Source organism: Canis aureus, chromosome 35, assembly GCF_053574225.1.
Source record: "Canis aureus isolate CA01 chromosome 35, VMU_Caureus_v.1.0, whole genome shotgun sequence".
NCBI lineage: Eukaryota > Metazoa > Chordata > Mammalia > Carnivora > Canidae > Canis > Canis aureus.
The window spans coordinates 31,147,184-31,164,738 of record NC_135645.1 but is presented as its reverse complement, the minus strand read 5'-3'; the positions used below and the strand labels follow the sequence as shown (position 1 = coordinate 31,164,738).

General features: G+C 35.3%; 1 protein-coding gene and 1 long non-coding RNA gene across 3 annotated transcripts in view; both read left to right on the top strand.

Moving 5' to 3' along the window:
• CSNK2A2IP (casein kinase 2 subunit alpha' interacting protein) overlaps positions 1-11,589 on the top strand; it is a 141,547-nt gene extending 129,958 nt beyond the window's left edge. Inside the window, exon 3 of one of the 2 annotated variants that reach the window (XM_077883698.1) lies at positions 11,444-11,589. In XM_077883698.1, the coding sequence (XP_077739824.1) occupies positions 11,444-11,536 (93 nt within the window). In that variant the 3' untranslated portion in view covers positions 11,537-11,589. Of the gene's footprint in view, positions 1-2,486; positions 2,539-11,443 lie in introns of those variants that run through there. The other variant, XM_077883699.1, reaches the window with a different exon arrangement.
• Positions 11,590-12,193: 604 nt separating this feature from the next.
• On the top strand, positions 12,194-16,636 carry LOC144305059 (uncharacterized). The gene is made up of 5 exons (XR_013372092.1): positions 12,194-12,431; positions 13,821-14,003; positions 15,030-15,086; positions 15,741-15,957; positions 16,090-16,636. It is a non-coding gene; the product is annotated as an uncharacterized LOC144305059 (long non-coding RNA).
• Positions 16,637-17,555: the final 919 nt, after the last annotated feature.

Below are 17,555 nucleotides of genomic sequence, written 5' to 3'. Positions count from 1 at the left end.
GATCCTGGAGCCCCGGGATCGAGTCCCACACCGGGCTCCCTGCATGGAGCCTGCTTCTCCCTCTCCCTCTGCCTGTGTCTCTGCCTCTCTCTCTCTCTCTCTCTCTGTGTGTGTGTCTCTCATGAATAAATAAATAAAATCTTAAAAAAAAGTGAGATAGTCTTATAGCTGAGATGGATAAAATGTTAGTCTGGATAGAAGATCACACCAATCATAATATTTTCTTAAACTAAAGACTAACTTAGAGCAAGACCCTAACCTCTTTAGTTCTGTGAAGGCTGAGAGAAGTGAGAAAGCTGCAGAAGAAAAGTTTGAAGCTATGAGAGGTTGACTCTTGAAGTTTAAGGAGAGAAGGCCTCTCCATAACATAAAAGTACAGGTGAGGCAGCAAGTGCTGGTGTAGAAGCTGCAGCAGGTTGTCCTGAAGGTCTAAAGATCATTAAAGAAGGTGGCTCACTAAACAACAGTTTTTAGTGTACACAGAACAGAGTTCTATTGGAAGAAGTTGCCATCCACGACTTTCACAGCTGGAGGAGAAAGAAGTCAATGCCTGGCTTCAAGCTTCAAAGGACAGGCTGACTGTTTTGTTGGTCTAGTGCAGCTGCTGACTTGCAGATGAAGCCAGTGTTCATTTAGCATTTTGAAAATCCTAGTCTTTAAGAATTATGCTAAATCTCGTCTGCCTCTGTTCTATAAGTAGGACAACAATTCTAGATGATGGTATATCTGGTTACAGCATGGTTTGCTGAACATTTTAAGCCCACTCTTGAGACCTAATGCTCAGAAAAAAGATACCTTTAAAGATTGTTGTTTACTGATAATGCATCCGATCACTCAAAAACTCTGATGGAAATGTATAAGATCAATGTTGTTTTTATGCTTACTAATACAATATCCGTTCTGCAGCTCATAGATCAAGGGGTAATTTCAACTGTCAAGTCTTATTATGTTAAGAAATACATTTTTTAAAAAGATTTTATTTATTTATTCATGAGAGACAGAGAGAGAGAGAGAGAGAGAGAGAGAGAGGCAGAGACACAGGCAGAGGGAGAAGCAGGCTCCATGCAGGGAGCCCGACGTGGGACTCGATCCTGGGTCTCCAGAATCACAACCCGGGCTGAAAGTGGCACTAAACCGCTGAGCCACCTGGGATGCCCTTAAGAAATACATTTTTTTGTATGGATGGCTCAGTAGTAGAGCGTCTGCCTTGGGTTCAGTTCGTGACCTCAGGATCCTGGGGTCGAGTTCCACATAGGGCTCCCCAGAGGGAGCCTGCTTCTCCCTCTGCCTGTGTCTCTGCCTCACTCTCTGTGTCTCTTATGAAGCCATAAAATAAATAATGGAAAACATATGATAATTTTTTATGGTTTTGAAGTGGAATAGCCTCTAAACACAAAAGTAACTAGGACAGTCATAAAAGAAAAAAGTGACCAATATGAATGTGCAAAAATTAAAATTGTGGGTGTATAGAAAAATATTGTAATTTAGTCAGATAAAGCACATGAGTTGTTTTATTCACTTTCATAATAGTATCCATAAATCAATAAGCTCCTGAAAAAATAATGTGAAAAGGACAATTTAGCATTGATTTTTGTATGTGTAAAAATATGCTCAAACTCAGTCATGATAAGAAAAAAATTAATTAATTTTATCCACACTGTATTGATGACAATCTTTGAAAACATTCATACATTGTTGTAGAGAATTTAAATTGGAACAATCTCTTGAAAGTGTAATTTGGCAAAATATATCAGCATAAAAATACATGTGCTCTTCAATTCTGCAAGTCTACTCTAGAAAATTATCCACCAGTTATACTCACACATATGAACAACAACTATGCCAACTTGTATAGAATGTCAGTATATTCACTGCAGCATTGTCTGTCTTATCAAGATAATGTGAACAATCTAGATGTCCATTATTAGGCAGCTAGTCAAATAAACTTGTATGCTTGTATAATGAAATGGCATGTGGTCAAGTAAAAGTATTTTCTATGGACTGAATGATTTTTGAGATGTTTTTCAGTGAGGGGAAACAAGGTGGAAAAGGATCAGGTGTGTACTGTTGTAGGTGCTGGGGAGATAAATAGTAAAAAGAAAGAGTTCCCGGCCTCAAAAGTAGCTTTTATTCTAATAGTAGAAGTAACAAAAACATAAATAAATCAATTAATTTAAACAGATTATCTCCAATAATGATAATTTCTGTAGAAAAGATAAAACAGGATAATGCAGAAAAAAGTGACCAGAAGTGGGTAGGGGGTGCTGCTTTGGGTGGGCAGGTGGTGGAAATGTGGAATGAAGGGAGTTGTGGACAGACATGTTTTATCTAAGGCTTTGGAAAAACATTTTGATTAAGTACAATAAGATGACTATTAGACATGTATTCTTAGAAATTTGCATAGACATATACTACTTCTTGCATTTATCACAAAACAGGTTCTATATCCATATTGATTAATTTATATTTTTCCAAATTATCTTTAGAAAGATAATCAACCAGCTGCAGTGGTTGTCTCTGAGAAAATAAAAGACTGAGGTGTGAGAAACACTTTTTCCTATATTCTCATTTGTATTTTCTTGAAATCTTATTACATATATTATCTATTGAAATAAAAGTATCTATTTAGAAATCTGATGTGATCAGTTCTTACATGTTGGTGATAATTGGGTGTAACTTTAGGATAGTAATCACTTTAACAAAGTAAAAAAAAAGAAATCTTTACTTTCATGTAATAGTTTTTAGGCAAATACGCCTTTTGGAAAAATCCATGACACAAAATTTCACATAAAGTATTTCTTCATACGGAAACATTATTTCTGGAGTGATCTTATTTGAAAGTGGAAATGTATGTGGATTTCAGAAAAATTGAAATTATATCTCAATTTGGAAACCACTGTCAATGTATTCTTTGTCCATTTTAGTCTTGTGTAGTCAGTGTAAAGAGCTAGGCCGTAACAGACAGGAGACCTGATGCCCCGGTCCATGCCCTCGAGTGCCTGGGTGATAACATGGTGTTAGGGGAAACTCCAGCAACTTTAGTGAAGGGATTGTTGATCGAAAGTTGGTAGAATCAGTGATAAGGAAAAGGAATTTCTCTCCTTCAAAACTATTTCACACTTCAAAGCATTTCAGTCATAATGTTTACGTCTGGAAAATCATGTTCCTGTATATTATTGCCTTCTGGATGCACCCGTTAGGGCCTTAATGTTTAATGGCTAATGTATTTTTCACATAATTTCAAAATACAAATATATACACTTAATTCTGCAGAGAGCTTAATGAGTAGATTGCCTGTCTATCCTCAATAAGGGTTTTATACTTTTCCACAGCCTTAGGTATAAAGATGTTCTGAGAAGCATATGGTATAAATTGTGGGCTTTTAAAAATATATATAATTACTGTTTTGAGAGGGAGCAGAACATGAGATAAATTCATTCCTTATACTATTTTTCTTGGATGAAACTTTAGCAGGCTGGTGAAAATGTCTATTACAGAATTTATTGGCACATAAACAATTTGCCATAGAAATCTTCTGAAATCTTCCTTCTCAAATTCACCATGAAGGTCTCAGTTTCAATTTCAGATATTTCACTACTAAAATATTCTCTTAGGATAACTCTCATTTCAAAGCTGGAAGCCAAGTGAAACTTTAAAGTGAGTGTAATCATGAACTAGATACATTTATTATTAAAAATATTTTGATATAATTAGCAATAATTATCAAGAGTCTATAAAGTAAGCCTTTGCAGGTGTAAATTTATTTTATAATCTGTGCTATAAGGTGTGGCACTTGTCTTTTTAATTTTTGTTTGTTTATTTCATTTAAAAGATCCTTAAATTGATTTTTTTTTATTGGAGTATAATTGACACAAAATTTCCCATTAGTTTCAGGTGTACTTTGTAGTGGTTTGATATTTTTATACATTCCGAAATGATCCCTATGATACATCTAGTTGCCATCTGTTACCATACAATGTTATTACAATATTATTAATTATATTCTCTGTGCTGCACATTAAATCCCCATGACATATTTATTTTATAACTGCCTTAAATTAATTCACTTTATTCAGAAATTTCACTTATGGCATCACACATAAGTAAAAATTCACACCATTTAAAAATGCTTCTCTTTCTGGGTAGATAGATGGATAGATAGATACATAGATAGATGATAGAATTCCCCATGCCAAAGAAAATACTCAGGATTTTATTGCAGAAAGCAAGTTAAGCATGTTCTATTTTTTTCCCTCATTAGAAAACAAAACCAACAAATTAAAAAAAAATCTATATATGTGAGTGCTAGACTCCCTCCATTTGCTATTCTTATTCAGAGAAAAGCTTCTACTCTATTATGTACTTAAATTGTCTCCAATTTCTCCTTTTCTATTTCTTCTCAGTTTGCTATTTTCTTTACTTTAAACTCCATCGGTTGTGAAACTTCTTGTGTTAAGTTCATCAGTGGCCTATTCCACTTAATCAATAAGCATGTTTCAGTTATCAACTTGCTTTAGCTCTAAGCAAGTACCTAGCATTTCCCTCGCTTTTTTTTTTTGCCCAGCTTCTGGACACCATGCTCTCTTAGATGATATTCAACTGCATTTAACAGAAAAACACTAAAATAATGACTAAAATAAGAAGTACATTTTTGTTCGCTTCTAAAATAGTTCTAGAGTTAGGGAGTGCAGGGCAGTCCGGCAGCTCTGGGATGTCATTACAGATCCAGGGTCCTATGTTTCCATGTCATTCCTCAGGGCCACCTTCTGGTCCAACGCGGACACTGGACTTCTAGCCAGTGTGTCTACATTGAAGGCCAGAAGGAGCAGCCAGATGGGAAGATAAAAGTGCTCCTCCTTCCAACTGATTCAACTTCCAACTCTAAGCCAACTTTTTACTCCACATTCTACTCCTTGAGAAACATAATCATATGGTCATGCCTAAGAAAAAGAAGCCTGGGAAATAAAATCACCTACTGGAATATAATTGAAATCCTTTTTAAAAAGAAGGGGAAAGGAGGTACTGGTTGCAAGTATGCATCTCGCCCTACTATATATGACTTCTTGCTTCTGCCTCTACAACCTCACCTTTTATACTAACTTCTTATGGCCGACATTTAAATATATTAAATTCTCTTCTGTCTTAAAATATCTATAACCATATTGCTGGCTTTTAAATCCCAGTGAGACCACCTACTAGCTCTGGGATCCCAGGAAAGTGACTTAATTTCTTCATTCCCCAGTTTCATCACATAAGAATGTAATGGTGATAGGTATGACCTTCTTGAACTGTTAAGAAGGTTAAGTTAATATTTATGATACACTGGGAACATCACCATGGTACATAATATTTGCTATCTTACTCATTTACTTATATTTAATTTTTTTGTCTGGGTACAGTTGGCACACAGTGTCATGTTAATTCTAGGTGTATGGCATAAAGAATCACCATCTCTATGCCTTATGCTAGCCTCGCCACATGTGTCACTCCCACCTGTCACCAAGTAACACTATTATAATATCATTGACTATATTTCTATGCTGTGCGTGTTATTCCATTACTGGAAATCTGTGCCTCCCACTCTCCTTCAAACATTTTGTCCATTCTGCCTCCCTCCTCCCCTCTGGCAACCATCCGTTCATTCTCTGCATTTATAGGTCTGATTCTACTTTTGGTTTGTTTATTCATTTACTTTTTTTTTTTTTGATTCCACATATGCATTAAATCATATGGTATTTGTCTTTCTCAGTCTGACTTATTTCACTTGCTGTAATGCCCCCCAGGTCCCTCCATGTTGTTGTTAATGGCAAGACCTCACCCTTTATTGTGGCTGCTATGTTATGGATACTGATGCTGCTGATAGCATTTGGATTCACCATTAACCATCCAGTCCACTCAGAATGTGATCTGAATTCTGGGTCTAACAGGGAGCATGCCAGCAGAAGGAGTGTGGCTCCTGTGTTCCTCTTCACCTCAGGTGACATGTTTACCTGCTCCTAGGTTTAGCATCTACTCTCCTTCAAGCTACTTTAAGACTAAATTCATACATTTTTCTCTATCTCTGTTTTTGTCAGTCAGCAAAAACATGGAGTCCTCTTATCCTGGGTTCTCTAAAACACCATAACCGAAAATCTTCATCGTATCTGACCCAGCTCCATACCCAACCTATTGCCCACTGTACAAATCCTTATATGGCACCACTGGAATCAAGTTTCATCATTAGCAAACTCCCTTCAATTTGCAAGCTCTTCTATGAGTATTTTCTTAATATCCCTGTTTTAAGTGAGATTCCCTCTGTTGTGAGAACATTTATCTGGCAGAAGATTTTCAAGAAGTGACTATTTTTTCAAACCTCAGGTACACGACATGAGATTGAGGTTATTCCTACTCCGTATTGTTCCACCCACCCACACCATTATCATTAAGTATTTTGTAAAGCTATGGTGAAGTCTTTCATATAATCACTTAATAGCTTTCTGTTGTCACCATTTGATGGCGTCTAGACAATTATTTCTAATCTTTCAAAGAATTTGACAAATATTTAACAGACCTCTTTAAGAATAGAAGTTCGCCATTTTCCCAGGTGACTTCAGCACTCAAGTGATTTACCCATTTTCTCGTGTAGCTCTTACTTCCAGAGTCATCCACGTTTATTTCCTTTCAATCTCTTACTCCATCTATCTCTCAAAGTATCTTTAGCATTTCATTCTGGCCACAAACTTCTCCCAGAATGTGTTTATCAAAATATATGTGTTTAATTTTTATTGCAGACAACTTCTATTCCATTGATTTTTTTCTCTTTATCCTAATACATTGGCCTTATCCTTTTTATTTTCTTGTGATTCAGCTTAGATTAATTAGTTATTATTCAAAGAATTCTTTTTCCAGCATCACCAACTTTCTTGACTGTTTTAATTACATTCACTTGGCAAAATCTGAGCCCTGGAAGAACCAACCACCCAATTTCTCTGCACCTGAACCCAAGTGGTTAAGCAACACAGCAAGATATAACCAAATTAGGTCTTTTGGTTTCACTATCAATTCTTGGTCACTTCCCTTAAGTGAGTCCTTCAACACTGCTCAGAAATATTACTGTATGTCTTTGAAAAACATACATCCTCCTTTTTAATTTAATCCCTTTTCAAACCTTTTCCATTATACCAAAACTTCTGATCTCCCCATCTTCCGTGCTCAGTGTTGATAATTCGCCTATGAATCACCGAAAAAGAGAATCTCTTAGAGGGGATCTCCTTCAACTTCATGATAAGAAACATAAAAAAAAAAAAAGACTTATTTGTGTCCATATTTTGTGCTTCTTCCTGCTATTGACAAGACAATGCCCTCCTCTTATCTAAGAGTGATGCTTCCACTGTATTTGGCATCTCAACTTTGTTGCAGGAAATTCACACAAATAATTACACTTTCTTTCTTCAAATATTCTAATGTTTAGAATATATTGGATCCTTCATTTCTACTCTTTCTTGCTAATCTAAATATTTAAATTTTTTTCCTAAAAAATATTTGTTTCTATGCACTATCTCCATTTCCTCACTTTCAAACTACTTGGCCTGTTCTAATCTGATACCTCATTATTGCTCTGTGCTCAATTAGCTGTTGATTAGGTCTTGTATCTTCTTTTAACACAACTAGCCCTTTTTTTGTCTATTTAACTTTCTGGCAGGTCCTTCATCATTTCTTGTCTAGTCTCAGTGACTATCCAACTTTATTTTTTTTAAAGATTTTATTTCTTCATTCATCACACACACACACACACACACACACACACACACACAGAGGCAGAGGGAGAAGCAGGCTCCATGAAGGAAGCCCGATGTGGGACTCGATCCCAGGACTCCGGGATCACACCCTGAGCCAAAGGCAGACGCTCAACCGCTGAGCCACCCAGGCATCCCAGCCTCTATCCAACTTTAAATGTTGGCATTTCTTGAGGCTGTTTTCTTAGGAAATTTCTCACTTTACATTATTTCCCTTGTCATCTTATTTAAACCCATCATTTAAACCACATTGTCAAAGTTAACTCACAAATATATGTTTTAAATAGATTTGCAGACATCAACATCTCTGAGTTCTAGAGCTGTTCCTTTAACAACTGGACAACTACTAGAGAACTTGTCTTAGTTTAAAGCCAGCCTATATTTCATATGTGCAATATCAAACCCCTGATCACCTTCTGTCTTAGTCAGCTTTGTCCACTAAAATGAAATACCAGAGATTGGGTGGCTTAAACAACAGAATTTCTTTTCACAGTTTTAGAGGCTGTAAAGACCAAGAACAAGGTGCCACCAAAGGTGATTTCAACCTGAGGTCTTTTCTCTTGGCTTATAGGCAGCTGCCATCTCAGTTTGCGTTGAAATGGCCTTTCTTCACTGTGTGCTTGTAGAATGAGAGAGAAAAAGAGAGGGAGAGAAATTTCTCTCTTTTCCTCTTTTTATAATACCACTAATCCTATTGGATTAGGGCCCTACCCTTATGACCTCATTTAACCTTAATTATGTTATTATAGGCCCTCTCCAAATATAGTCCCATTGGGTTTAGGGTTTCAACATATGAATTGAGAAGGGGCACCGTTTAGTCCATAGCACTTCCCTATTTGCAAACTTGCGTATTGAACAATGCATGAAGCAGAGGGCAATTTGACATAATATGCTATACGAAATATATCCATAAAACCAAAACCCTGCCAAAAATTTGAATATTACCAGCATCTCAGATACCCCATTGGCCTCTTCTCAATCCAATCACCATCCTCCCAAAGGATACTACCACCTATTACTCTTGCTATAGGTAGTTTTCCCTATGTTCAGATTTTTTTCTATCTGGCTTTATTTTTCTCAAAATTGTGTTCATTAGATTGATCCATGTTGTTGATGTAATTATTTTATTTAATGGTGATGTTTAGTAATTCACCATTAAAAGAAATAAAATGGCCTAGGTATAAATTTGCCTTTATTGTATGCCTTGGTCAGTATTTTCCATCCACTCACCTATACATTATTGATTTTATGATAGTAGCCATGTCTAATTTTACTTATTTTTGCCCCAAGATCCTGTTATTTTTATTGACCCATGGTTGACCCTTGATGAGTTATTTGGCAAATGAAGAATCAATTAGCTATCTTGGACAGATACAATCCATGTCTGTAGCTTCTATTATCAGACCCATATTTGTTCCCATCTACTTAGAATCTTCCTCTTGCCAAATTAGAAGGAAACTCCATGAAAAGGGGTGAAGATGTCTTTCAAAACTATAGAGTTGCATCCATTCTCTAGTTGGGTATCTGCTTAGGCAAAGGCCTAAAGATCAGACTATTCTATGTGAGCAGGAGAGAACAGAATTAGAGAGGTGTCACAGGGCCCAGAGACAGACATCCTGTGTAGCAGCCCACATTCTCACCATTCGCTGAGGCTAGCATGTGAGACTTTCTTCAGGATCAAGGAATACAACCAAGATATCCAACTTGACTCCCCATAACTGTACTCCACAATACAGTGCTACTTAGTGTGTAAAGGAAACCTAGCAGATAATACACAACTGAGTGTAGCAAAAAAGGTTGAGTCCCATTTGGGGTTGCCTAAGGGTCCAGATAACTCACAAATGAAATAACCACTTCTTTTGGTTGCCTGACCTTCATAGATGGTATTGATGGGCAGGTCAGAGTTCAAGAAGCAATAATGACCAGCACGGAAGGTAAAAAATAATCCTGCAGTTCTGGAAAGTATAGTCTTTTTTTTTTTTTTAATTTAAAGATTTTATTTATTTATTTGAGAGAGATAATGACAGAGAGAGTGAGTGCTTGCCCAACAGTGGTGGGGGGGGGGGGGGCATAGGGGGAGGGAAAAGGAGATGGAGAGAGAATCTCTAGCAGACTGTGCTGAGTTGAAATTTTTCAATAAACCAGTTATGTTGCCATGTACTTTAGATTTTGAAAAATACTATTATATGCCTTCTCATTTGATCTTCGAAACAATCTAGTAAAGTGGGTTGGTACATAGAATAAAATAGTCATTGGGCCAGTTATGTGGGCTAGGTAGAGTTTTGTTCTGTTGAGGCCATTGTGAGATGTCAAAATCTTCCAAAGAAAACATGTTTTTATCATAGACTGCTATCATAGCCTTTTGAAATATATTTGAGATATATTGAGCATTTGGTGAATATATACTACTCTTTGATTTCTGCTATTTAGAATCAAAATTGTTTACTTAGTAGCAACTTTATGTCAGTAGCAAGAGCTATTTACCTAGAAACAGATTACCTACAAAATGTTAAAAGACACAAATAATGAAATCAGCCTAGTGCACATATATATGATAAGCAATTTAGCTTTAAATTGTTCCTACAAATGGTCTATGGCCATACCACCCTGAATGTGCCCAATCTCATCTAAATTGTTCCTACAAATGGAGAACTAGAAAACAGTCATTTCTTATTAAAAGAAGGTATGATTAACAGAAAATAAGGTGTTGTATTTATTTCTAGTATCTAGGTCTATAGAGATTATTGTTTCTCCAATCAAGGCAATTCTAAGAATGTTAATCTGATTAAGATGGAATAGAATATAAGTTACAAGTTATTATTTAAAATAAGTTATTATTTTATTCTTATTTATTATTCCATTTATGATTATATTACCAGAGGACCTTATATTTTGAAATTACTTCTCTCTAGATTTTTTAAAACTTTAATTTTCTCTTTTTCCATTAATCGAAACATCAGAACTAATTTTGCAAAAGGTCCAGAAAAAGAAAGCCAGAAATTCAATGTTGGAGTTAGTCTATGAAGTCTTATTATTAAAACATGCATCAGGGTTGTTTTTTTGTTTTTGTTTTTGTTTTCAATACTAAACAAACAAACTAGTATTCCCATGAGTACAGACATGGACCTTATTTTTTATTTTATTTTATTTTATTTATTTTATTTTATTTTATTTTTTCAGACATGGACCTTAAAAGTCAGATTCCATTTGGAGAAAAAGTGATTTGATTATTTAATAATGTAGTTTCTTCATTCAACTTTGGCTGATTCCACTGCTTTATCTCTTTACATTAATTCATTTCATGAGGAAACAATTATTTTAATGTATAAAGCTAAAGGGAAAACTAGAAACAGAGAGTTTTCTACTTAGTAAATTCTCAGATCATCAGACTTCATAATCAAAGCACAAGCTTTGCCCAGGCAGGCCAGAGACTGCATCAAGTTTAGAAATATATCAAGAAAAGCAACATAGCTCCTTATGCAAAGATCATCTGTTCATAAACTTCCTTATTTTTTATTGTCTCTGACCTCCCAACTCTGTGTAAGGAGCTCTTTCTGTATGTATATCTTAGAAACAGTACTTCCTCCATTATAGGATTTATCAAACTATATTATAATTTTAAGTTTAGTCTATTATAACTTTCTTACTATATTTTAATTTCCTTACAGGAACAGACTGCTCTACATTGTATTTACAACAAATGTGCACAGATTTTGGCCCAAGCTAAGTTCTCATTTACACATAAAGAGCTGAATGAATAAAGAAATGAAAAGTATTCTAAGAAAATAAGGGAAAATGTTATATGAAAAATAAATTTACTTTTAAGGAAATATTTTTAAAACTCCTCCTCATTTATATTCAAATCCTTGTCCTCGTTATAAACATGAGTAAATATAGAAATTAATTGGAAAACTAAGTTAGGGTGACTGCACATGACAGAAGGAAGAATTTGTACCATAGTAATTTAAATAAAACCAGCAATAGATTTTGGCAAGATTATAGACTTGAGAACAGATGTACGTATTTGAACTCTGGGTTTCTCATATTTTTCTTATTTAATTAATGTCATTAAATCATCATGCTTGTCTTCGCAAGTATTACATTAAATGCCTTAAAATATTGTTAATATTTTTGAAATAAAACAATAAAGTTGAAATTTACTTTATTCACTATTTTGAAATACTAACATTTTAAAAGCCAAAATTTCATTAAATTACAGATACTCTAATGTTGATACAATTTGAACTTTAAAACTCAAATGTAAAAGAGCAGTCAGAAAATTAATGATTAAGACAATAAGAGACATTAATAATTCAATAAATTGAGTTTACTAAGACATTATACTTCCTAATAAAATGAAATTAGATACTATTCAAATAAAAATAATAAAATAAAATGATAAACATGACTTTAAATGGAAGGAATAAAGCATTTTAATTTGATTTTTGTCTTCTAAAACTCACAGAAAACAACAGAAAACAAACAAAAGTAACAGAGAAAAAAAATGTGGTCTTCAATGAAACAAAGAAATATCTATAACCTCAGATCCTAAACTATGAAGGATATGTGCCAAATGCATGGAACTTAAGCCAAAATGAGAAAAAAAATATCCAGAATGAGCAGTCTTCTCTTTGGATCTTAAGCTAAAACTTTTTTGTAAGTCTGAAAACTTGAAGGTTTTCCGTTTCTATTTTTCCATTCTTATCCATGAATATTCCTTGAAGTGAGCATGTGTTGGGTTAGAAGAATTTTTGTTAACTTAATCATACCTCCCTCCTACCTTTCATATTATGAGCATCTTGGTCCACTGCATGTGATTATGATTTAAGATTTAAATGTACTTACTTTTTATACAGCATGGCCTTCAAATATAAGCCAATATTTCATCTTGTACTCAAAGAAACAGAGATGTCTTCCAAAGCTTGAGGAAAATTTGGCTCTCTTGGATTTATTGAGAAATGATATATTGGGCTTCCAACCTTCTAAAAGATTTTTCCAGGGCAAAATTTCCTATTCCAGATTTTTACCTTATGGAATCACAAATGATGAGATTCTTCTATAGATAAACTGCTTCCTAATCTAATAAAAATAACAAGAATGCCAAAATATATAAAATTATAGTTTACAATGGGTAGATTTATTAAAACAGAGATTAGAAGAGTTTTGCCCATTCCTATAAAGATCTTAATAGACTTTTTAGTGTTTATATTTTATCTTTATAAAAATCAGTCCAGTGCAAGTTAAAAAAAAAAGAGTCAATAGAGAAATAACTCTGGAAAGAAACAAGAAATTTTTGACAGTTAAGTATGTAAAAAATACTAGGCAAGCCCAGATGGGTTCACAGATGATCTTTTTCACAATTCCCAGGGATAATCAGAATGTAAATTCTTTGAGATTAGAGGGGTAAAAAAGGAAGCCTTCCAATATACTTTGCACAAAGCTTGAATAACAGTGCTACCAAAACTTGAGAATCATCACAGATATCCACTGTACAACTACAGAGCAAGTGATGTCGTGTTCAATTACTGATGTAGAAATCTTAAATAAAGGATTTTAAAATCCATAATGCACCAAAGAATTTTATTTATTAATCATAAGACTTGTACTCCAGAAATGCAAGGATGGTTCAGATTAAGGGCATCCATTTATAAATTTGCCATACTAATACATCAAAAGAGAAAAGATATTGTTATCTTAATAGATATTAAGATCATGTAAAATATGTGATAACTCTTTGCAAATAACTCTTAACATGACTAAAAAGGAATAAAAATCTCTTAACCTCAAAACAAAGAAAGCATCCTGCTAATGCTGAAATGCAAAAATTTCAACTGAAATGAGAAATAAAACAGAGATACGTTCTTTGTTGAATTAAAGATGGCCACACATTTTTTCACTCCACCACTAAGAGGTAAAGCTTATTTCTGTTTTTCTGGGTTAGCTCTGTGACTGTTTAGTTAATAGAAGACTGAAGTGACAATATGAGGCTTAAAAATGGCCTCAACGACTTCTGCTTTTGGGGCTTCTGTACTTTGGGGGATGCAGTGGGCAGCCATGTGAGAATACGATTACCCTGCTGAGGAAATCACATGAAGAGATTAAGTGGAGAAATGTGGAGGAAAGGCTTTGCGACTGCGTGGGGCAACCATCCCAGCCTGCGAGTGGAGCGCCCAAATGACTCCAGTCCTCACCGTTGTCATCTGACTGCAGCTGCAGGAGAGACCCGAGGTAAGACCAGCAATGAACTGCCCAGTGTATTCATGGCAACTCACAGATATGAAAGATACAGAAATGATCTTTATTTCAAGCCTTTATGATTTGAAATAGACTGTTACAACCTACTTCTACCATTTTCAGCAAAAATCAGCTGAAAAAGAAGTGGTATTTAGAAATTGTTCTTGTAACAAAAAACACATGTTGTATTGGCTTTGGGCCCTAGTTATAGAGTGGAAGTCAGAGAGTCTCAAGGAGACTGTTAGTAGAGGATGGAAGGGACAAAGAAACAATTGTTACTGGAAACTGGGAAAAGGCAACTTGTGATATGAGTTCTAGGAAGTTTGGCATTGAGATCTCCCAATGTAATGTGAAAAACTAGGCATATATTTTAATACGTTGCATATAAAACAGCTTGACACTTTTGCAGTCATTTATGAACCTGCCCAGAGTAGTGAAAATTTTGAGTCCCCCGGACAAGCATGGTTGTAGCTGAAGTTGAACAAGGCAACATTCTGCCTTCTTGTTCCAGCTTTCATGTTGTAAGCAGGTGTCCCCTTGGCCTTCTATTTAGTACCACAATTTTCACATTTCTTGCTCTTTTTTGGTGACTTTACTATTTTTTATATGGTCTGAAGCATAGTCTTCCCGTACTGTGTAGTGTTCCCAAGTGCAAGAAATATTTAATATGCCTTATGAAGCAAATGTATATGAGATCAACTTAGTTCAGAAATGAGTTCTAGAACTATCGGCTGTGAGGTCAAGGCTAATGCATTACAAAGTACATGGGAGTGTATGTAATAGAAACAGACATGCATCAAAGTTAGGGACTGATTCACTGATGGAGATGTGACTGGAGGCTCAGAGGAACCTGACCCTAAGTGATTCAGTATTTGCTAATTCAGGTTTCATGGGTATTTTATTGAACATAACTACTGTAAATAATGAGAATTGATTTGGATGTGCACACCCATCTGTGGATTGGGGTAAAGAGATTGCCGGGTAGACTGCTGGTAGTGACAATTTACTTCATTTGTTTAGGTATGGGAAAGAAAAGGCAATTTTCAAGCAGACCTAAAAGAAGAATTGAAAACTAAGGTTTGCTTTTTGGAAAATAAAACTGTTTCTTATTCTCATATTCTCTGAACACCAAAAGACTCTTGATATAAGAGACAGTCTCGGGGTAAAAAATCAAATCTATGACACTGAAAATATATTACATATATATGACTTCAGGATCAAAAAAATGAAACTTACAGCTATAAGATTCTCTGGTAACATTTCAGAAGGAATTGAAAAGACATGTGGGTGTCACTTTGATCTCCTGGAGTAGCTTTTAACTGACACACAGGAAATCTGCATAGTTTTTAAGGGAATTATAATTGTATGCTCTGAAGGGGACAAAAGCAAAAGAGGCATTTGAACCAAAAAGTTCTGGAAGCAGGGAGCAGACTGAAAAACTAAGCTACCCAGTTGCTTATATGGGCCATTTCTTGTAAAAATAAATGATAACCCATAGTATAAAGCCAAGAGTCCAGAGTTTAGAACCATTAGTAACAGAGAAACCCTCCCGAGGAGTAAGATTTGGCTCTAATCAAGGGATTGGTTACATAGCTACTTAAATCTCAGAATTACCATGGACCAGCTACTTGTTGTCCCCCAAATTAATTTCTGACTGAAAGTGTATGTTTAGGTTATCATATCTTATCACTGAATGCTGAGTATTTGCAAATAAAACTTTCTTAATTCTAGGATTTTTGGTTAACAAGTATTACTCCCAAGGAGATGGAATTACATTTGGGCCTGATTTAGAGGATTTCTTGAACTTAGCACTTAGGATGAAATCTGTTTGAGTACTGGAAATGTGTTAGTGAACTTTACATGGAAGAGGACTATAAATAACTTGTGAGCCAAGGACTACTGCAAGAAATTAAAGATGACTGTATCTTCTTCACTTCTCCGTTGAGAGGTAAGGTTTACTTCTTTATCCCTGGAATCTGGGTTGTCTCTATGAGTGCTTTACTAATAGAAGAGGGCAGAAGTAATTCTGACCTAGTTCCAGGTGTAAGACTTAAGAAGATCTTGGTTTCTTTCACTTTAGTTCTTTTGGAGAGCTTTGAACTTCCACTTAAGAAGTCTAATTATAGTGCAGAAGAGAATATATATCGAAAGATTATGAGCGGTAGAAAGACCCTGAGAATACATGAAAATAAGAGAAGTTTTGCTGTTACCTACCACGTCCCAACCAGGTTTCCAGATTACTCTTGCTCCACCTGCCATCTGAGAACCACTGCATGGGCAACCTCAAATACGACCTGCCGAAACTTTCCAGGGAAGTCCTGAAAACCCACAGGACTGTGAGAGAAGATAAGTGGTGCTTGTTTTAAGTCACTGAAGTTTGCGGTGGTTTGTTAAATATCAACAAATAACTGGAACACTATCATCATTATTATTTAATATTGTTTAGAAAATTCTTGCCAATAATAATTGTCAACAGAAAGATAGAACACATATGAGAATGGGAGGAGAATGCAAAATCATTATTCTTATTGCATATGGTATAATTCATGATTGGAAATTCAAGAGAAATGATGTTTGCTAAGCTACTTGTTCTCAAAATTAATATACAAAAATTGTTAGCTTTGCAATTTTATTTTTCTCTCCAACTTTTAATTTAAATTCCAGTTAGTTAACATACAGTGTAATATTAATCTCAGGTGTAGAATTTAGTAATTCATCGCATATACACAACACCCGGTGTTCATCGCAAGTGCCCTCCTTAATCGCCATCACCTATCTAACCCATCCTCCCTCCCACCTCCCCTCTAGTAACCGTGTTGGTTCTCTGTAGTTGAATCTGTTTCTTGGTTTGACTTTCCTTTTTTCTCCCCGTGTTCATTTGTTTTGTTTCTTAAATTCCACATATGAGTGAGACCATATGGTATTTGTCTTTCTCTGATGGACTTATTTCACTTGGCATAACACCATCTAGCTCCATCTATGTTGTTGCAAAAGACAAGATTTCTTCTTTATGGTTGAGTAATATCCCACTGTATGTATACACCACATCTTCTTTATCCATTCATCCAGCTATGGGCACTTGGGCTCTGCTCTCTCCATGATTTGGCTGCTGTTGCTAATGCTGCTGTAAACATCAGGGAACATGTATTCCTTCAAACTAGTGTTTTTGTCTCTTTTTTTGTTAAATACCCAGCAGTGCAATTGCTGCATCATAGGGTAGTTCTTATTCTTAACTTTTTATTTTATTTTATTTTATTATTTTTTTATTATTCTTAGCTTCTTGAGGAACCTCCATACTGTTTTCCAGAGTGGCTGTATCAGCTTGCATTCCCACCCACAGTGCAGGAGGGTTCCCCTTTCTCCACATCCTTGACAAAATCTGTTGTGTCCTGCGTTGTTGATGTCAACATTCTGACTGGTGATATCTCCTTGTAGTTTTGAATTGGTATTTCCCTGACAATCAATGATAATGAGCTTTTTTTCATGTGTCTGTTAGCCATGTATGCCTTCTTTGGAAAAATGTCTGTTCGTATCTTCTGCCCGTTT